The 22,219-nt window shown below is 44.3% G+C and overlaps 3 protein-coding genes across 5 annotated transcripts; 1 reads left to right on the top strand and 2 right to left on the bottom strand.

The window, feature by feature from the left end:
• Positions 1-6,970: 6,970 nt before the first annotated feature.
• On the top strand, positions 6,971-15,385 carry mylk5 (myosin, light chain kinase 5). Of its 2 annotated transcripts, none has more exons than XM_084037973.1 (17): positions 6,971-7,291; positions 8,905-9,054; positions 9,521-9,673; positions 9,783-9,965; positions 10,366-10,401; positions 11,351-11,478; positions 11,621-11,774; positions 11,864-12,163; positions 12,249-12,357; positions 12,720-12,923; positions 13,093-13,310; positions 13,395-13,518; positions 13,874-14,026; positions 14,109-14,229; positions 14,307-14,400; positions 14,506-14,646; positions 14,927-15,385. In XM_084037973.1, the coding sequence occupies exons 1-17, from the start codon at positions 7,141-7,143 to the stop codon at positions 15,130-15,132; spliced, it is 2,625 nt and encodes an 874-aa protein (XP_083894099.1). In that variant the 5' UTR covers positions 6,971-7,140; the 3' UTR covers positions 15,133-15,385. The 2 variants fall into 2 exon arrangements, with proteins under 2 accessions (XP_083894099.1, XP_083894098.1); XM_084037972.1 differs by having other exon boundaries at positions 6,972-7,303.
• A 140-nt stretch (positions 15,386-15,525) lies between these two features.
• Positions 15,526-16,731, bottom strand: LOC311031609 (complement C1q-like protein 2). Of its 2 annotated transcripts, none has more exons than XM_084037974.1 (3): positions 16,490-16,731; positions 16,254-16,388; positions 15,526-16,172 (listed from the first exon to the last, which is right to left on the bottom strand). In XM_084037974.1, the coding sequence occupies exons 1-3, from the start codon at positions 16,728-16,730 to the stop codon at positions 15,895-15,897; spliced, it is 654 nt and encodes a 217-aa protein (XP_083894100.1). In that variant the 5' UTR covers position 16,731; the 3' UTR covers positions 15,526-15,894. The 2 variants fall into 2 exon arrangements, with proteins under 2 accessions (XP_083894100.1, XP_083894101.1); XM_084037975.1 differs by having other exon boundaries at positions 16,517-16,731.
• Positions 16,732-18,941: 2,210 nt separating this feature from the next.
• LOC311030944 (coenzyme Q-binding protein COQ10 homolog, mitochondrial) lies at positions 18,942-21,569 on the bottom strand. The gene is made up of 5 exons (XM_084037004.1): positions 21,380-21,569; positions 20,759-20,914; positions 20,101-20,293; positions 19,884-19,985; positions 18,942-19,459 (listed from the first exon to the last, which is right to left on the bottom strand). Exons 1-5 carry the CDS (start codon positions 21,469-21,471, stop codon positions 19,307-19,309), a joined length of 696 nt encoding a protein of 231 aa, XP_083893130.1. The 5' UTR covers positions 21,472-21,569; the 3' UTR covers positions 18,942-19,306.
• Positions 21,570-22,219: the final 650 nt, after the last annotated feature.

Genomic DNA, 22,219 nt, shown 5'->3' with positions numbered 1-22,219 from the left:
TCAAGAAGAGCTCATGCTCTGAAGGCTAACACTGGATTAGTTGCAGTCATACATTATCCTAACCATAGGAGAGCAGCTGAGATTTTCCAGAGCACATTTTTACATCTATCTGTCCTCGAAATCTCAACAGGAAGTGCGACGTCTCTTTCTCCTCCTATCGTTGCTTTCAGAGGCGGCCGCTGTGAGTGGGACGGAGCGTAACAAGTTGGCAGGAGGCCGACGTTTTGAAACGTTGGGTTTCTGACTGTGATTCAGGGCCTCCAGCCATAAATACTGCTCCCTGACAGTCACCGTGAGGAGGTGTCCTGCTTTCCTCCATTCATCTCCCGTCCCACAAAAAAATCACTTTTTGTTCTCGACTTGACGGCCATTTTACTGTTGTTGAATTCACAGCCATGTTTTTCACAAAGGGATAGATGATATCATCGTCGTTTTTTGCTGTTGAAGAGCCACATTGCTTCTCGGATACTAACATCACTTCAAGATAAAAGTCTTAAGGATTTGAATTGTTTTATTGTCACTGTGATTTCTCCTCCTGGTCTCCTTAAGGCGTGAATCATGCCTTTACAAGACGTCCAGCTGTTCTTGAAACACCAAACACAGTATCTCATACCTTATTTTCCTAAATAATCACCAACATGTGGGCCTTGCAAGCGGAGAGCAAATATAGAATAAATTGCGGAAAGAAGCTCAGCCCACCGAGCTTCCTAACTTCACATTCTTGGCGGCTCATTTTCATGCCTGACGCACCACCATTTGTCTGGGGTTTTTATTGCTCATAAGTGCACGGACCACTCAGGAGTTCGACCAGAAACAAACACTGGGTAGAGACGGACTCTGTGATGTTATCTGCCCCCTGTCCTTCGGGGTGATGGTGCTCTGAATCGGGGTAGAAAAGTGAGGGAGTGCCTCGGAGCCTCTCCAGCTGCTGAGCAGCGAGGTGCCGACAGCTGCGTGACAGATATTTTGGGAGCCTGCAGCACGCCTGGGATAATAATGGGCTTGATTGGGAGGAGTGTGCGTGGAGCGAAGGGACTGGTTAATGTGCGTCCAGACACCACAGTGTGTGCACAACCGTGCCACTCTCATAAAGTTGCAGGGCGATGCAGCGAACGACAACACGAGGAGGGGGATGAAGTGTCTCCAGCTCCTGTGTCTTCTCGTTGTTTTCGAACTTTTTTACATTTAGTGAAATTCGAGGATGGGTTCTCAGGTTGCCGTAGAAACTAGACAAGCTTTTACCTGTTGAAATATTATCATGCAAAGCCACTGCTCAAGAGTTTGGTATAACAACATCTGTGGTTCCCAGACATGGAGCTACAAAGATGGATCACCTTTCAGAATATGAATACACTGGTAGCCCAAAGCGTTCTGTTTGATGTGTCATCTTTCATCCAGGTCTTGTAATGAATTTAGATGTTGTCTTAGTGTGATCTTTTCTGTCACAATTTGACTTATAGACATGCAATGTCGGTAGATATAAAATCACCTTTGTTGACCTTCATTTTGATACTCTCGGGCCTGAAACCTGATGAGTCTTCTCAACTCTTGTACACCTTTCCTGTGAAATGCTGCAAAAAAACAACAACAAAAAAACACAAGTAGGATTCTAATTCCTTGAAATACCAATGGGCCAAATGGAGTTTTGTTCTGAGTGAGTCTAAAAAGCCACACAATTCAACAGCTGTGCAAGTAATCACAAAGCTTTTAATTGATGAGTCAATCAACCCCCTGCAGATACATTACAAGGCAGTAAAATCACTCTTATTGGCCCATTAAGGCAATGATGCAGCACCCTGAACACCTGCATCTCCAGTGATCAAGGTGTGTCTAGCAGATCGGTGTAGCTCTAATCCACTCTGTGGCTATAGTGACTCTCCCCGTGGGCCCCAACAAGGCCTCGGGCCTCCGCGATGACTTATTGAGTTGGCTCCTCTCTGGCGAGCGCCGGCCCCCCGTTTTTTAATGGAGGCGCTCTTAACAGCACTTTCTGAGGAATTTACAGCCCTGGCCCCGTCCCATTCCCGTCCAGGAGAGGGAGGGAAGCACACTGCGGCCTTGTCCCAACAGAGCCCAGAGTGGAAATGTACAGCCTCAGGCAAGGTGGCAGCAGAGCTCCTGTACCAGTGCACGTGTGTGTGTGTGTGTGTGTGTGTGTGTGTGTGTGTGTGTGTGTGTCTCTCTGTATCTGTGTATGTGCGTTGGCTTGGCCGTGTGTTCTCTCTGAGCTTGTGCTCATGTGAGTAAATCCAAGTGAATGAGTGAGTGGTTATAGGAGGGCTCCAGTTGTGTAGGTTCTCTCTGTAATTTCACTCTCTGCACAGCGTAATCGCTTCCATGTGGGCCCTCACCAACAACAGAGTGGTGGAGGGGCCTCACTGCGAAGGTGGGAGTTAAACACATCGACTCATGCATGCTCCCTCTCTAATGGAAAAGGACTGCCAAGCCTTTTTTCGCTAATGTAACAGAAGGTCAGGAGATTTAAATATTTCTTTGGTGAGGTTATTCAAATTTTTTTATCTCGGCCGTTACTTTTTTTTAAAAATGTTTTTTTTTTTTTAGAGTTGGATTCAAGAAAAGTGAAATACTTGCGATTGGCATATCAAACCTCAAATGTCAAGATTAAATCTTAATATTCCAGTGACTCAGAGAACTAGCTGGGAGGCCAGCGGGCCTTAATGTATGCTCATTAGTGATATCCTTTTGAGATTTTCAGGCGTTTGGTGGTGTTCCTTTGCATCCTGTGTTTTTTGGCTCCGACTACACACGTCGAGCTGTCGGCCCGGGATGCCCCAAGGACTGCTGGGCCAGAGGGTCACGGTCAATGTGTGAAACCAACAGAGTGGAAAACAGCAAGTCCTTTTGCACAACAGGGTCAGCATTTAAAGACACCTCTAAGAGCTCATTTGCTTTCAGCCGCAGGGAAGAGAAACTATAAAATAAGGGTAAAAGAAATCCTGATAGGAGACATGGACATATGTATGTATGAGTATGTACAAGACACAGACAGTTTAACCCAACTGAGACCGAGTTCTAAAATCAACACGATTCAAACATTTCATTCAAAGATCTGATTACAGTCATAGATCATGTTAGTATTGTTATGGTGAACACCGCCCCCTGCTGTTACGGCTCATATACTGCTACACCCTCAAGTTAACCATGCAAGTAAAACAGGATTACATGGTCCCTCAGCATTCAAATATGCAGTCATTTGGTGTCATGTTAGGTGTGACCTTGCAAAAAAACAAAACTATATAAATTCTGGATGAGTTTTCCTTATTTCCCAAAAGGAGGCCCCTTGCAGAAGCACATCCCCTGTTGTGAGTGTTGGTATGGCCAGCAGGCCTCTCAGCACTACAGCCTGAGGCAATGTGTGACTTTTTGTCCTGTCAGCCTGGGAGCCGCCAGGGGAGAAGTCAGGGGTCACTGGTCAGCTTAAGTGCTACATTTTTCACGGCGGCGCTTTGGAAGCTTCGGAATATTCCCAGCGAAGAGGTGCATGTGTATGTGTTTGGTTTTACAACGACAGCGCAGACTGTCAGGAAGTTCTTCAGGCCACAGCTCTGCTAGTTAGTGAAGGCGTGAGGAGAACACTTAAATGTGGTGGAGTGGTGGAAGAAATATGTCAACTTACTTCAGCAAAAGACAGGTTATAACCAACCTGTTCAAGTAAAAGTCATGCATTCAAAATTCTACTTCATATATATATATATATATATATATATATATATATATATATATATATATATATATATATTATATATATAGCCCTGTTATTGTGCATGGATGGCACATGATTAATTACATCAATTACCCCTGTGTTTACCGTGGGAAATGATCCATCCATAGGGTGGAGAGTAAGTTCAGTGTTTCTCTTCTATGCCAGAGAATAAAGCATCCTCGTCTCCCGGGTGTAGAAGATTTCCTCTAAAGGTCACCCTGAGTCTATAGAGCTGTTATTAAGCCAGGCCATGAGACACGATGTAGCTGAAAAGACAGATGGCAGGGTTCTAGGTATTTCTGTCTGCTATGAAGCACATAGCAACATATATCTTACCTGCTGCAAGTAAGGTCATTTAAGGTATCCCCTTCAAGCCAAAGCTTCTCTTTTGGTTTGCATGTCTGTGTGGTTTGTGTTGCAGATGCCAGTGGGTGTGGTCGGGTTGTTAGACCACTGGGAACACCTGGGCCCAGTGTTCCCAGTCCTAAAAGAGAGCACCTCCCATGGGGGGGAGAGAGAACAGGGAAGCTCTGCTCCGTACTCCCCACGCTCCCTTTCCTTTTACCTTTTACAATGCAACACTCCCTTTTCTCTGATTCATGCACACTGATCTACTGTCTGATACGCCTCGTAATGGTTTGACATTTTTTGATGAACAGCAGATTCATCCTGACAGCAACAACATGCTGAGTTCACACAGAAGCAAATACACTGCTTGTACAGACATGTACATGTACATACTTGTCCTCCAGGTGGAGCCAGTGTCTTCATTGTTGGTGTGAAGCGCTGACAGCTGCCAGCAGCTGCTCTGAAGAGGCATAATTATTGTCAAGTGGACATTAGGATCCCTTGTTTAACCCGTTTGACTGCTTCTTCCACGGGTTGACCACATTCTGACTCCCTGCCCTCCAACCTGACTCTCACATCAGCATCACGTGTGGCAGCAGGTTTTTGCGAAAAGCAAACAAGGAAAGTTTACACCCGAGGGCACAGCAGTTCATTCATCTGTATGTGACCTGTCATGATACGAGGGAAACATGCATTGCTCATAGATATTATATATATATATATGCCATAAATTACTTATTTATGTGCCTTTCATTCACCATTAGCATAGAGGATGATATGATGTTACAATAATCAGGTTATAATCATACATTGTAAAACTATGAGATATAAAGAAACAGCAGCTTAATTATAAAACCAGAAGATGATGATATGATGCTAATAAAACACAATGTACTCTTGATGACATTTCCGTTCGCTTGGCCTCATTGTCTATTCTATTCTAAAAATGGATTATCTGATATATTCTTTTACGAGTTCACTCACTACTCCTTTTTAAAATACAGTTTTGCTTTCTCTGTAATGGCCAACGTTTTAGTAACATCCTAAAACAGATGAAGAAACGTGTTCACATGTTTTCCAGCAATCAGAAACTTACTTCCTAAACTGTAATTACACCACAGCATCTAAAAAAAGGCACTGAAGCAATATGTGATGCATGCCTTGCATATAACAGTTTCACTTTCCCTCCAGTCTGATGTTGTCATGTCCTTCATATGAAAATGAATCATTATTTCCCTTTCAAAGCATTCCAAAGATTCATTCTATTTAGACTGGATCCTTTCTTCAGCCTGCTGTGACTATCCCCAGTCTACTATCCCCTCATAGTTTTGGAAAGACAGGCCTTTTAGTTTTATCAGCACAGTCATTCAAGGACAGAGACCAAACTACCTGCACACATACCATCCACCAGTAAAAGCTGCAGCCTGCAGAGATGGGGGGAGTAGATGAATGGGTCAGTCAGCATGTCCCCTCCTGCCCCAGACTCTATTGTCTGTAGTAAATGGCTCTGTGCCTAAATTACACTAATTATGCTCCTCCAGGTGAAGGTTCTGGGGGAGAAATGCAGCGTTACATCTGTTTCCTCTTAATGAGAAGCTCTCTGCCCACTTTCTCAGGGTGTGTTTTCTGTCTCCCGGGAAGCTGTCACATATTATTTAAAGCTCAGAGTCGGACCTCATTAGATAACGTGTCTATCATAATGTGCAGCACATATAAAACCGTGATTCTTAATATCACACAATGATGAGCTTCACCTGGAGGGCCCATTAACACCATTACTATCAGATCAGAGCCCTAATTCAATCAGTGTGATTGGTTTACGGTGCCGGGATTATTTCTGCTTTTCTTGTGAATTCATGACACAGTCTGTCTCAAGTTGCAGTTTTAGATCAGTTTGGCAATAAGTCAATCTGATATGAAGTTCTAGTGAATTCCAGTGGTTTCAGCCCTTCTCAGGGTTCTCATCTCAGAACAATGACGAGAGAGAATGTGATATTTAACAGACTGGGCTTTCACAGCGGCAGTTATCAAAAATATTCCTCGCAACTTGTGCAATTTGTGAATTGAGTGACAAATGTGGACAATAATACTGAATGTGTTAAGATCTACATCATCAAAATGTCCTTACAATGGTGCCTCTGTGGGCTGGTAAATGTTTGATTCGGGATTTCTCCCCTCCAGGAAACTAAAACAAGCCCCTCACAGTGCTTTTCTGTGTGATCACTGATGTGGAATTCAAGGGATCTGGGATGGGAAAAGATGTTATAATCACCTCAGTGGGCCTCTGTTGTGTTCATTGAGGCTGACATTTCTCCCCTCGTGATTGCATTCCATAATATATTAATATATAATGCAGATTTTGTAATCTGTTGGGTCTCAAAAACACATGTTCATCATGACAAACAGCAGCAGTGGATCTGTTGAAGTGACGCTGTCACCCTGGCAACGTACACCTTGTGTATTTAAGAGCTTGTCGTTGACAGTCCCATCTTTTTCAATCCGCAGGCGGGGAGTGACGCTCTGCAACGCCGGCGTTACAACTGGCATCACAAAGTTCAGTTGCAGCATTGATAAGCAAGAGGGCAAACATGGAAATCGATAAACGGCAGCGCATTCGACAAACAACACACAATACGACCTTTGCCTGGGTGGGTAGATAAGTCCTCCCTCCACACCCCCTTTTGCTCCTTCCTCCCCACTCTCCCTCTTTCTGTTTCTCCTTGTTAATGTGGAGTGTGTGTCTACTGGCCGTGGTCATAAAGAGGGGTTTGAGCAGTGTGGGTGGGGGATCTGGCATCAGGGTGAGATAAGGAGTTATGGCTGCCCTGACTCAGAAGGCCAGTGTGAAAGCCAAAGATTTGTGATGTAGGTGGAGTCAGTGCAGATCAGGGGAGGGCGAGGAGAGAGAGTTTGAACATGTGCAGAGTAGTGTGAGGAGTGAGGGCAGAGCTGCACTGGCTTCAGCAGGGAGTGTTGCTTCGACGGAGACACGTCAAGCTGCAAAGGCGCCACGCCGCGGTGACCAAGGAAGGAAGTGTGATAACCAGCTCGGGGAAATGACTGCGTGAATGACTTGCTGTCCCTTTGAGAGGCCGGGGTGCTCTTACATAGAAATGAACGGTGATGGCAGCAAACAGCGTTATGTGTCTACCTTCAGGATGCACATCAAGCCGCCTGCTTCCTCTGCACCAGGGAATGGATCGGCTACTGCTGACAAAGGTACTGACACAGGTAAGAGTGGATTCATCATTTAAGGGTGTGTGTTTGTGCTAGAAAGAGCTCAGCTGGTAGCGTTTATCATGTTATGATGTCAGTGCTTCAATAGACAAGCCTCAACATGGTGATGCCTCCTGATAAAAGTCTAGTGCACTGAATACACTGTGTTCTGATTTTCTCCTGTTGATGTAAAGAGAGGTTTTCCCCCACAGAGTCTAAATGTTCTAAGTTAGTTTGCTTTCTAACGTAGGTTTAATCTTTTGGAAAGGTGCATGTCATGTTGATCTGTTTAATTCAGGCATTTCACTGAAATATGGAGGACATTGTCACACATCTGTCTAGCAGAATCTTGTAGAGTAGCTTTTGCATGTCCAAACATCAGGAACTGATAAAATCAGACTTGTGTCTACTTGCTGGATGTCCACAGGACTAGACTAAAAACCAGAGGTGAGCGAACCTTTGCGGTGGCTGCCCTCTAGACTTTGGAATAGCCTGCCCTCACACCTCTTATTGAAGACCTACCAAAAACTTGTACAAACTTGTACAGCACTTTGATCGACCGTTGGTTGTTTCAAATTAGCTTTATAAATAAAGTTTGAGCTGAGTTTCCCAAGGTACAAGTGATGTGATGGTGAAGAAGGTTTTTACAGCAACCTGTTAGCTTTTAGTTCAAATGAGTGATCTCTGACCTGTAAGCCATAAAAGCTTTGAGGTCGTGTAAAAAACAAAGATAAAGGAGAAAGGTCATGTGAGAAGGGTGTGAAAATCTCTCAGTTTGTGCATCACACTTCAGAGTGAGGATCGTAAACACTGGCTAAAGGTGTTATATCTGACCGCTCTTTCCTGTCACAAGCCATCACATTCCACAACAACGCTCCCACCTCTGCCTGACAGAGAAAACTCAGAACTCACAGTAATAGGTATTGTTTATTTCTTGTATTATTGTTTATTGTATAATTTGCCTTGTATTTATACACTATCTTGTTTTTATATTTATGTTATAGTTGTATAGTTTTTTGCTGCTGTGTCAGAATAATGTCCCAGTCTGGGATTAATGAAGTAGTTCTATTCTAGTCTATTCCATACAACTAGTATACTGTATAATGTCAGGTTTGGTCGACATTTACATGATGTTTAGTTAAGGCACTGCTAAACCTGACATTAGGGAAACATAGAACTGGAGAAACCACTGATGTCAGCCCGCGGCGCTGACAATGTGCTTTTGATTTATTCAAGTGTTACTGGATCAGAGCGCGCGATTCCAGAGAATACCCACCCCCGTGCTTCAGCTCTGACATCAGGACTGCATTTAAATAACAAACAACAAGAACAAAGAACAAAACATGAATAGGTATTTCATGTTAAGATGCACAAACGTGTTTTCTGAGCAGTGATCAAGCACAAAAAAAAACAAAAAAAAAAACAGAAGATGTCTGCATCACTTCAAACGCTTGTTACTTCTCATTTATGACAAGGCACATATAACACATACCATAGCAACATCTGTGGCCAAAGACAGACATATGTGGGGGGAAGCTAAATGAGAACCCAAATGGGGTTTATTATGATTATTCTCTGTATCTGACCCCTCACCTCCTTCCACCTTTCACACCCAGGGTCTGCCAACGGCTCCTCTCGTACACGTCTGGATCCGCCCGTCTTCGTAGAGCCGCTGCAGGACTGCTGCGTGGACGAAGGAAATGACATCACACTGCGAGGGGTTCTCACAGGAAGTCAGCCCATCAAAGTGTCGTGGTTGCACAATGGTGAGCTGGGACGATTTCTACTGCTGCATCTCATGTGTGTCGCCGATTCCACGTGCCATTTTTTTTAATACATTAAATAAACAAAGGCAGCAAGAACTCACACCTCATCTAACAAATGTGACGAAAGTCATCCCTTCGTGACATTTCAGATGTGAAACATGAAACTAATATTCCAACAAATGTTGTGACTGTAATGTTCATATGTTTGCACTTAAACATCAAAAGGAAACTGTCTTCTCCCTGATTCTCTGCACATTTCCCCTAACGAGACATTGGGACATTCATCATAAATTTAAAAAAGCGTGGGTGTGAACAATGTCTGGCCAAGCAACAGATTCACCACAACATGTGAACATCATTAAGCAACCCTCCTGTATCATCTTTGTCAGCGCTTCCTCTCTCACGTGCCTTCCTTACAGTACAGGGAGAGAGAGTTTCTAGTGTGTTTGTTTGCTCCTATGGGCAGGTGAAGTGGCCCGTTTTGGGAACCCTTCCTTCAATGGCAAGGAGACGAGTTTTGCGGTGAGGGAGTGCTTGCCGGAAGATGCCGGCGCCTACACCTGCTTGGCGGAGAACGGTGCAGGGAAGACATCCTGCAGCGCCGCTGTGTTCGTCAGAGGTGAGGGGGGCTCTCCAGAAGTGGCTCACGCAAGCTTCCTCATTATTGCTGCTCATTTCTGATTTTCTGCGGTCTCTTCTCCTCTTCCTCTTACTGAAAACCAATCCAGACTTCGAAACTATCTGCAGCGTGAAGAATCGTGTCTCAAATATCCCCACTTCTGCATCCAAGAGCATCGTGGAGAATGGAAGGTCACCACAGGCTCCCAAAGAGCAGCTCCAAAAGTTCAGAGGATCTACTTGTATTTCCCCTGCAGGCTCCAAGAAGCTTAGCCCAGTCTCAACTCCAAGAGGTAATCACATATATATCGTACTAAGGATTCGATCTTTAAGGAGTCACACACATACAGCTTCATCGCTTCCCTACATGTGTTGATGCAGCAGGAAAATATCTCCTCCATTGTTTGAACTTCTTCCGGATATCCATGTTATATTTTGCACATATAGGAAACGCATCATTTCCAGCCCTTGTGTGATTGGTTGTCAGGCAACCATATGAACCAGTCAGGAATAACGCCAGGACTTCCACAACAATGATACACCCACTAAAGCGTTTCTGTTCTGAGTGAACACCATGTAGGGAAGTGGACAGTACACAGTACAGTAAAACTCACCGAGTCTGTAAACTGATAGGCGTAGGACAGAAGAGCAGGGCCACACCTCTACGCCACTAAAACCTACCTGTCTCCGCAGAAGTCATCCCAAAGAAGAGAGCCAACTCAGGGACAGGTGAGACATACTTTTCTCCTCACTCTGCTAAATGACGAAGTAATGCACCTGTCTTTCCATCATCCACTCGACCTTCTATTTCTCAGCCTTCAGCGTCTGATTTCTGCTCATTCCTGTTAATATTACTTATTCATTAGTCTGTTTTGGTGTGTTGCCTCTAACGCCGCTGTGGTTTACCCCGCAGGAGCTACACCTTCTTCTTTTTTTTGCCTTTGTTCTTAATATAATGTTGTCTGGATCTAAGCTATTGTGCTCCAATATGCTGGGGAATATTACCTTAGGGTGTAGGCTGCAACAAAGCACGTAATAAGGCCTGAATATATATAATATTGCGTTTTTTTAATGGTTTCATGAGATATAAATGAAGGCGATAATTTAGCAAGCCTGTTAAGCAGGTAAACTGTAAAACCATTTAAAGGTAACTTTATCAGATTGTCTCCAGTCAAATTCCATATCCCGATGCTGCAGTATTTGAATATTGTCAGTTTGAGATATGATATTGACTCCAAGTCATATTGACTTTTCTAGTCTCATTTTAATACCTGGTAACATTATATGTCTAGGATGCAGCACAGACTTCCAAGATGTGTTTTACTTCCTTTAAGGATATTTGTAGTAAGTTAATTCTTCGGTAGTTGAACTCGTTTAACATTGTTCAACACGACTTGATGTGCAACTTGATTACACACGACTGATGTGTCGTCTGTGTTTTGCATTCGTTTCCGGCTGATACACTTGGTCTGCTGTGCGGTTACACCAATAAGGGTCTCAGAGGAAGTAACACACTTCCAGTTTCAGAGAAACAAACTCTGTGTCTCTGTCTTTATCTCACTCTCACACCACTGGACGGTTTCCTTCCAGCGTGGGAGGGTTGAAGGCCTAAAACGCAGGCCTTCAACCCTCCCAAGGCCCAGAGTCAAAACACTGAATTATTATTTTGTATTTGCAGGTGCAGCGTTACATTTCAAAAACCCTCCACAGCACCTGGAGGTGAAGGCGGGACAAACTGCACGGCTGACATGTTTTTTCACCGGCAGTCCTCCTGCAGCGTCGTGTTGGATTAGACACAAGGAACAGGTCATTTTTAGATTCATTAAAAAAACAAACACTTTCTGCAATCTCAACTTCATTCCTCTCAGTACTTACCTCCTTTCTCTCTCTCTCTCTCTCTCTCTCTCTCTCTCTCTCTCTCTCTCTCTCTCTCTCTCTCTCTCTGCAGATAGTGGACGGCCCCGAGCTGTGGACAGAAAACACAGACAGCAGCAGCACACTGGTCATAGCAGAGGTTGACCCAAAGCACACAGGCCGCTACACTGTTGTGGTGAAGGACCGCAAAAGCTCGGCAGAACACACGCTCACCCTCTCTGTCATCGGTAAGGCAAACACTCTGCAGCTTCAGGAGCATGTGAAGTAGGTTTACACTCGCTTGAGCTCTTCATCGTCATCACCCTCATCCCTCCAGAGAGGCCTCAGCCTCCAGCCTCCTGTCCCGTCGTCTGCCTCGTCTCTGCCACCTGCCTGGTGCTGTCCTGGTCGGGCCCCTGCTACGACGGCGGCAGCGCCATCCTGGGTTATGTGGTCGAGGTGAAGAAGCAAGCTGAGGATTGGAGCGAGCTCACTGCCCAGTGTAAGAGCACCTCATACAGAGTGCACTCCGGGCTGCAGCCTAAACAGGAGTACTGTTTCCAAGTTAGGGCCTACAACGCAGTGGGAGTAAGTGAGCCAGGACCAGTGTCGCCTGTAGTCAGGATGGAGCAGAAAGGTGAGGCCATGTGGGGTATTGATACCACAAATAAGGGAGAAATATGATGGGCCTTCTATTACAGCCGTTACGTCTTTGTGTGCAGATGTGGACAAGCCGCAAGAAGAAGAGCTCCAGCAAGCGTATGCCTGCGTCACCATTGACTCTTCCCACGTAGTCACAGATCACTACAGCTTGCAGGAGAAACTGGGAATGTGAGTATCAGTCAGGAACAAACATGTTCCCAGCAGCTTGAAATGCTGACAAAAAAGAAAGGTAAAATCAAGGTAAAATCTTCCTTGGATTAGTGCGGGTTGCATATTAAAGGGGCAGTCTGCCAAGTGAAAAAGAGGGAGGCTTATGCAAGTCGAGACACAGTTCTAACGGATGCACACCAATAAAGTTTTGGAAATGCCAGTGATTTCAGTTGCACTAATAATTCCAAGAAATGTACTTCGCCTGTTCCTTCGACAGACGAAGGTGCAGAATCACTTCTCAGACGAAAGATTGTTTCACATTTACATTTTCTTCTTAACGTCCTAGAGATACAAAAAATCAATACTCGTCTGCTCATTAGGGGAAGGTTCGGCCTGGTGTTCAAGCTCGTCCACAAAGAGACAGGACGTGTGTGTGCAGGGAAGTTCTACAAAGGCCGGCGAGCCAAGGAGAGGGAGGCTGCTCGCAAAGAGATGGAGTTGATGAACTACCTCCACCACCCCAAACTGGTTCAGTGTCTCGCGGCGTACGACCACAAGCCTGAGATGGTCATGGTCATGGAGTTGTGAGTGCCATCGTCGAAACCTGCAACATTCTAGTTGCATCCAAACAAATATAATAACCCCTTGTGTGTGTGTGTGTGTGTGTGTGTGTGTGTGTGTGTGTGTGTGTGTGTGTGTGTGTGTGTGTGTGTGTGTGTGTGTGCGTGTGTGTGTGTGTGTGTGTGTGTGTAGCATCGCAGGCGGGGAACTGTTTGAGCGTATTGTGGACGACAGCTTCGAGCACACAGAGTGTGCCAGCGTGCGCTACATGCAGCAGATGCTGCAGGGGGTGGCCTTCATGCATCAGCAGAACATTGTGCATCTGGACCTCAAACCTGAAAACATTGTGTGTGTTGACACCACTGGCACCTCCATAAAGATCATTGACTTTGGATTAGCCTGCAGGCTTGGTACGTGAAATGTAAAGTCTTAGGATGTGCTTGTCGTTTTAGTGAATGCTTCAATGTTAAATTTGGTGATTTGTGTCGTAACAGACGGTAACGCGCCTCTGAAGGTGATGCACGGGACTCCAGAGTTCGTGGCACCTGAAGTGATCAACTATGAGCCTGTGTGTTTGACCACGGACATGTGGAGCATAGGAGTCATCTGCTACATACTGTGAGTCACACTATCACTCCCATAGCACCTCTCACAATGAAAGGAATAGGAGACAATTTTGGGAAATACACTTACGGTGACAGGCTAGCTGTTTCCTGTCTTTTTGCTAAGCTAACCTGCTGCTTTTATTTAAAACTGTGAGCACCACAAGCAGAGTGACATATAGTCCTATTATATTCAAGAGAAGGCAGACATCTTTGTGACCGGTATGTCTAAAACTAGACAACTCACACTGAAACAATCTAGTTTGATCAATAGCACTACATGTAAGATGATTCTAGGATGAACATAATATGGGTGTATGTTGACACAGTTATTAAAATGACACCGCCGTCCCTCTTTGTTTGGTCTTCAGACTGAGTGGTGAGTCTCCGTTCCAGGGTAACAGCGATGTGGAGACCCTCGCCATGGTCACAGCCGCCCAGTGGGAGTTTGACGAGGAGAGCTTTGATGAGATTACAGACGAGGCCAAACATTTCATCGGCTCCCTTCTCAACAAGGACACCAGGTGATTTCACGAATGCACATCTGTAGCACAGATAGATCCCCATCTCCGCCTAACCACATACAACACCCGGTGTGTTTCCCAGGCGGAGGATTTCCTGTGAAGAAGCACTTGCCCACCATTGGATGCAGTCTGGAGACGCCACCACCACCAAGAGTCTGTCCAAGGAGAAGATGAAGAGGTTTCTAGCCAGGCAGAAGTGGAAGGTAACACAGTGCAAAGAGTGTGAGGTGCTGTTTTTCTTTCTGCTCTAGAATTGCTTACACGTCTTGTTGTTGCATAGAAAGCAGGTAAGGCCCTGTTAGCCCTGAAGAGAATGGCTCTGCTGTCTAAAAGTGACAGCTCTGCCTCTGGATCGCCTACCAGCCCTGGAGAAGGTAAGACACTCACATTCTTCTATCATCTTCTCATCATTCCTGGATTAAGGTTGTGGTTTAGCAGTCCCAGGGTTTCCACCTTCTTCCACCTCCTCCTTGTCCAAGACTCACCCCTGAGCCCGGAGGCAGAGCATGCTCTGCCGTCTCTTGAGCGCAAGATGCAGGGGCCACCCAAGTTCACCCAGAGCCTGGAGGACCAGACGGTGGCTCAGGGATCCAGTGCCCGTCTCTCATGTCACCTCACAGGTACGCAAGACATCTTACAAGAGCTCAAGCAGCACCGGTGTTCCTGTTTGTGACATTTTAGATGTGCTTTGTCGCAGAGCAGTGACTTAGGATTTGCAAAAACAGTTCCAAAGAGAATATTATAAGGATGCCAAAAAAAAAACACACCTCACATATTCTGTTATGAGAATAACTGCTCTGCAAGAAGCATGTTACAATATGTCATTTAATTGGTCAGCACTCAGGCCCGAATCTTTCATTGTGACTTGAACTTCCCTCCAAAACCACTGTGTCTCGGCAGGATACCCCGACCCAGAGGTGGTGTGGCTGTGTGGTACAGAGCCTGTGGTGGAGTCCCCCGCTGTGCAGATAGAGTACGAGGAAGACGGCTGTTGTACCCTGGTCTTACCCAAAGTTGGCCCAGAGGATTCCAACCTTTACACCTGTAAAGCCACTAATGACCACGGCGAGGCGTTCTGCTCAGCCAAACTCATTGTTCACGACTAGATTCATTCCACCTACACATGCATGTGCTCATAAAATGTATGAACATGTTCTTGAATGCCTTGAGCAGTTGTATTCTTTATTCTTGTTTCCATGCAAATGTGGACCAAACTTTACATCCTGTACTGTGGCTAGAAATACATAATGCATTGATTGTTGTACAAAATGTTTGAACAGATTGTTACAGAGCTACCACAAGCATATATAACGGTTGATATTTCTTCATGGGATTATGGTTATAAACTGTCTTACACAACATGAATCTGTGTCTTACTTTGGTTTATGGGTGAATCAATTTAATATTCCTTTTCAAAGCTTTTATCTGGCAGTATGAATGAACAGAATGAATCCTCACCCCATAGTGAGGATCTGACTTGTGATCTCTGATAAACTTTAAGAATTTGTTGGGTAAAAAACATGAGTCACACCTACATGTTGTGCGTGAATGACACACAAGCAGCAAATATTTCAAAACAGTTCAAGCCCTCCTATTCTAGAAATGTCTTCATACCACAGAATGCACTAAATAATGATAATATACATACAACCTGATGTATTATGATTTTATCAAATGGAAAAATTCAAGAAAGTAGCATCATGAATACATGGCCATATAGCACGGTTACTATGGTGTCGTGCTCTTATTTTGAAAGGCACGTGCGTTTAGTGTATGCAGAAAGTGATTGTGGTGTAAATACAAGTGCGACCTTCATGCATACAAAACAATACCCTCCTTTATCATATTCCCTTTACTGTAAAAGCATATTAAGTGAAGAGCAGAAAACCAGTAAATGTGTTGTAGTTCATGTAGTTATCATAGACCACCCTGTTGGCCTGGAGCTCCACGTACACATTGTCTCCCACCTCGAGGTGAATGACCACAGCGTTGCTGCCCATGTCGCTCTGATCGGACCCTGCGACGTCCCAGACGGACACCAGACGCTCACTGTTCTTCTTGAGGCTCACGACCGAGTCGAGACGGATGTGGTCGAACATTGAGAATCGAAAGAAGTAGGTCCCATTGACAATTGCTGTGAAAATGCCTGTCAGAATGAGGAGAATGGTTGTAATGTCATGAGCTCTCATGTGTCTCCCTTTATCTCTTTATTTCAAACACACACTACCTGTTGAAGGATTGTAGCAATTGCCAACGTTAGAGAAGACCCGCTTGTACTTGAGGGGGGTATTAGTGTTGAACGATCCAATGTTTCCCGTGCCAGATGTCCTGAGAGCTGCAGAAAAGGCCACCTGGGGTTGTCCTGAGAGCATCAAATGACCAATAAACAGAAGTAAGAATTTACAAAGACTTATATCACATGACTATATACTTTAAAGCTATTTGCTGTATGTTCCAGCCTACCTCTATTTGCTGTATGTTCCAGCCTACCTCCAGTCAGGCTCCGCAGCTCCAGAACTTCTCTCTCAGTGTTTAGCAGCTTCCCCTCCAGGAGTGCTATTTTGTCGGCCATTTGTTCAAGCTTCTCTTCCACTGCTCCGTAGTTTTGACTTATTGTTATTGTTGTTATGTTGTTATTTTCATTAACCTGAACTTCACATAGGCAGCAGCAGAACGCTAGAATCAGGACCGAAAACGTCTTCATCCTTGTGGTTTGGAAACCTCTGAAAGTCTCTCACTGCTCCCACATTTATATTTCAGCCGACATTGTGCAATACAACAAGTAACCTCGGTTTTAGGAAAGTGTGTTAATCGAGCGTGGGAGGAAACAAACACCAGAGACCAACAAGTAGGCCCATTTGTAAATAATGATACATTTTGTAAATATGCAGCATGTTATCGAGAGGCAAAGTTCACAAAGTGCTTTACAAACCTGCAGTAATAAAACATTGCATAAATCAATCCTTAAAAGGCGTGAAAACATTTGAAACAGTTCAAACAGTGTTGACCCTGCCACATAAACGTCAGACTGCACTCTGGGTAACGGGGGACTTGAACATTTACAACCACAAAGCTGAAACTGTTTTGAAGGCTCATCTCGATACATTAACAGTGATTAAAATATTCTTGCCAGTTTCTGACAACTAGTTTCACAATATAAGTTTATGATTTGACTCATGAAAACCATTCAAACCTTTGAGTGCCTTTCAATCTTCAACACTAGACTGTTGCTGCGACTCTAATGTGCCTCAAATAGACTGGATGGCACAACGGTTAGGAACACACATGCAACGGGGAAACGCATTATTCTCAATACATCCAACTCTCACACTACACAGGACCTGGGAGCAAACCTGAGGGGTATTCCATCAAACTCGCTAAGCGCAAAGCCGGGCTAATTTCGATAAGCCTCGCTACCTTTAGCGAGAGTTGCGTTCCATCAACGTGACTTGAGGCACTCTCCGCTAAGTAACCATGGGAATTTATCCGACCAAACTAGCCTGCCCTGGGGCAGGCTAACCATCAGGCTTACTTTAGCGGGGGTTTCAGAGAAGTCCGTCTGTCGGAAACAACTGTACCAGCAGAAGGTTCAGCCAAGCCTAGTCCTCGTGATTTCGTCACGTGAAAGACCAAACATTACCAAAATTACATATATGAAGTACAAACAGACTATATTTTCATCAAGCGTCTAAAAATACATGCTTGCAATTAAAAAAATATGAATAAATCATTTATTTTGTTTAAGACCGACTGGCCATATGATTACTTAAAGCCCCCAGTTGGGTGAGTGGTGATGCACCTGCCCTTGAATGTGGGCATTGCAGGTTCACATCCCGGCGAGGACATCTCATGTGTGTTTTTTTTCTTTTTTCGCCTGTCTTTAGATCAGAGAACTAGACCAACATTTTACCTTAACTATAAACCTTACCTATAAATATGTCATACAATTTCCCGAGAACCCAAATATAACTTGCAAAAACATGATAGGCATAAAGATGTTATTATTAATAGCATGTTATAGATCCCAATGAAAAAGGCATTGCTGCATGCAATTTTCAGCCACATAAATTCCTTTCAGGTGAGTTCATTAATAGATTCATTGAATGTGTTCATTGAATTGTTGAGATAAATGTGTTGGTCAATGTAGATGCATTTACTAGGCCTATCTAAAAAAAGACAGAGAGAGAGAGAGAGAGAGAGAGAGATCCAGCCAAAGAAATACGTTTCACAAAGTTCCATAGACGGGAGTTGAACCGTGGCCGGCCACGTGCAAAGCCGGCGCGTTACCTCTACACTATCCTCACGTTAAAGAACTCTTTGTCAGTGTTATATTAGAGCATGTTACTCTTAACGGTACTTCCATTTTTAATCGCTCGGCAATTCTTGCCCAAGCAGCCTCGCGATCTTTATCACTACAGTATTCCCTTTTTTGGTTATGATGGGTTTGTACTCCTCGTACAGTTCCATCAATAATTTTTGCTCTGGTCTTTTCTGCCATTTTCTCGATGATTCGACATTCCTGGTTCTGGTCTGGCTTCATATCCCGTGAACGTGCGTAACACACGACAACGTTAACCTGGCTTGAATTAGCCTCAACAAGGCGCGGCTGAAATGAGTTAATGGAACGGGTTTAGCCGCAAGTGGAAGTTGGCGTTAGTTCTAACCAGGCTTAACCAGGTAAGCGCCGCTTTAATTAGCGAGTTTGGTGGAATACCCCTCGGGGGGGGGAGGAAGTATTGATGGAAGTCTCAGGTCAGTGGTTCTGTTCTTATGTGTTCTTTTCATACGCAACACAACAAGGAGTGAACGGTTACAATCTACTACACGGGACATCCTTGCTTGTGTCTTTCCCAACGTAAATCAAACCAGAGATTTAACAAAAAGATAGATGCAATAAATGACACAAAGACATAGGTTTACCAAAATAAGAGCTTTTAATTCCACACCAACAAAAGAAGACTCTTAACTCTTTTAGATGTTTCAGCACGAGTCACTTGTCCGTACACATTCCCACTATTTTACAAAGAAACACGATCATTTGAAACTATGCACTTATCCCTCTCCCTAAAAGTAAATATGTACAAGAAAGTGAATAAATTAGTTTGTGGATTATAAATAAAAAGTTATGTTTATTCAATGTGCGTGTCAACTCGTGTATAACCTATGAGCATGTGCAACAAGAAGATCCAGCTTCCCGTGTAAGACAAGTGTTGATAGCAGGTAGAACAGAGTTCGAGGGCCAAGGGGACATGGATGGAGGGAGAGGTCTAAAGGGTTGCCTCATGTCGACCGCCTCCTCAATGGCGCCTCCTGCTGGTTCCTATAAAGTTTCGCCGCTCGAGACTCGAAGGCATTGACCATCTGTTTAACCACTTGGTCAAAGAAGACGCTGGCCAGCTGGGAGTGCAGAAAAGACCTGAACTCGAACGACACCTACAGAAGACACGGGACACAAAATCAGAACCAAAGACGTCTTTCAAAGTCAAAGTTCAAAGTCATTATTGACAGTCTGACTAACATCCATTAAATGTCAATGATGATCACTCTTATGTAACATGTTCTGCTGAAATCCAACCACTTCCTGGCCGACCCTGAGCCAACATTAAGGTCAAACTGCCCGTCAGCAGCTACTTAACACTGCTCCCTGCCCTCTCAGCTATTTCAGGCCTTCTGGGACACCAGCAAGACTAAATTTAGTGCATAATCTGATTTTACTCCACACTTCCTTTGAGTGAGTAATCCATTCACACTCGTACAGGACCAAGGACTTTGAATTACTCTCCAAGCACGCAATCTGACCTCTCCAAGTGCCATGGGAAACTTCTTATGTGATAAGTGCGTCATCTTGAACACTTACATAGAAGTCCACTTTGCAGGAGGCTGGTTGGTCTTTGTCTCCAGGGGCAAACCTCCATAGAGTTTCAAGATGGCTGAAGAGAGATCCATCAGTGCACACGGCCTGTTGCAAAAGAAATTACCCTTTATTTATTAATTATCAACTGCAACAAGTTGGGTTAAAGTATATTGTTGAGAAAACAATTGTAATGGTTGTTTTCTGGAGCTACCAGACTCACCCTGACTTTGTGGTTTGGGACAACGGTGACCTCCGAAGTGTAGCGCTCCACAATGGGGGGGAAACCTATTTCCAGGTCCGCCTGGACGTCACCGTTTCGTCCCTTTGTGACGCGAGACTTCTTGCACCAGGGAACAAAGTGCTGGTACTGGTCCACACTGGCGACTACATTGTACATCTGCTCTGGAGTATACCTGAGCACACGTATCAACACAGAGGCACATCCGATGAGATGAAGTTTCCATTTCCAGTTAAATGCTCAGTTTTTCCAGTTCTATTTTCAGTACTTTTTAGGTGAAATAAATACATAACTTTCCCAACAGGGGCTACAACTAAAAAATAATTTATTTTTGCAACTATGGAATCTGCAGATGGTATTTTCTTAAATTGTGAGAATTGCTTCAAAAGTGATGTGCTTTGTTCAAATTTAGCATACGGTCACACGAGACACAGAAAAGCAGCAAATCCTCACATTGGAGAAATCCTTTTTCATTATAAAAAAAACAAAAAAACATTTGCGTATTAATATCCTGATTGTTGACTAAATATCAAATAATTGAGTCATTGCTTCGGCTCTATTGGTGACCCATTCAACGGGTGGGTGGGGGTCTTTGGGGGTCATGGAGTTTCTGTAGTTGCATAACACATCGGGCACTCACCCTAATGTCCGGCACTCGGTGTACTCCATCCTGCGTGCTGTGATGGGAGCAGCCAGGTTGATGAAGCTGCGGCTGGGTGTGCAGACGGGGACGGCAGGGCAGAGGGGCAGGCTGGCCCTTCTCACCGCCAGGGCCCCACTGGAGCCCCAAAACTGTCTAGACAGACAGATACAGAGATGGGAAGGCATTTTATACAGAGCAATAACAGAGTTGACCTACAATATTTACCTTGCAAACTCACAATTTGAATACATGAGCATCAATTCAAGTGAACGCAAAGCATTCAGTGACACCTTTCTGAAGACGGACTGGAGTCATATGTCGCTATATCCCTTATACCCCCCGCCGCCATTATTAATTCCCGAAGAAACTACTAGCAGCTTATTGAATTCACGCCAAAAGTACCTCGAGGGACAACACAACAAGAGAGTCTCTGACTGAAAGTTTCTCTCCATATTAGGCTACTGCTTCACTCACACCGTTAATTAAGTCTAACCGGTAACAACTGGTAACGAGGTGAATTAAGCATATTAATCACACCAGCAGCGACATTGACCGTATAATACATTTCAATCCAAACCCTCGTCTACCTGAACGCCAGGTCCCATTCCTATCACTGACCTGAGACTTGCTCTCCTGCCGTGTCCTCCTGAGCGGGCTTCAGACACGTCCAGCAGGGTCCTGAGGAGGAAGGGAGTCCTTTTGCTAGTCATGGTGAAGTTCACGTCCAGAAACTAACTCGGGTTCTCGGGAGAGACGTCGGTATTTCCACCCAGCGGCGGCTTTGTTCCTCTGACTGACGAGCCCGGCGCTCCGCTCCGCGAGATAAAGGAAGCGGTGACGTAACGGGAGGCTCTAGCCAATCAGAGAGGAAGGTTGATCAGGTTTAAACGTTTTGTTGGTCATTTACATGTGACGCCTAAATGCACAAAATATAAGATATTGAGGGGACAGGTTTACAATTGCATATTTTAATTGCACTTAATATTGATCTGTGGAGGTGCTGGAGCTGTAATATATAAATATGTAAGGCTCTTAAAACATGGTTTGTGAAGCACTACACCATAAGTGTAATTGTTTGATTTTATGTAAAATATTTTGAAATTTGTTTCCATGATTTGAATTTTTTCTTTAAAATAGTATTATGGGATGTATAAAGAGTCTAATCAGACACAACCTCCTTACTCACACACAGTTAATTTTTACTTTTTTTTAAGGAAAAACATATTTGTTGCCTTATTATGAGCACATTAGTCACATATGACACATTTCTAATATAATCACTGGACATATTTGTCATCTCAGCTGAGTACACCAGGTTATGACAGGTTGGGACAAGCAAGCCAAAGTCTGAAGTGTGGCTGGTGAACAAGTGTGGATGCACATGATTCACTGTGGACTTTGTTGCTTCAGAGCAAGCAGGATCATCCACATTCAAATCAACAGATTAAAGCAGAGCAT

This window comes from Eutrigla gurnardus, assembly GCF_963514095.1.
Source record: "Eutrigla gurnardus genome assembly, chromosome: 20".
Classification (NCBI taxonomy): Eukaryota; Metazoa; Chordata; class Actinopteri; order Perciformes; family Triglidae; genus Eutrigla; species Eutrigla gurnardus.
Note: the sequence above shows the minus strand (reverse complement) of the source record. Positions and strands in the feature narration are given on the sequence as shown.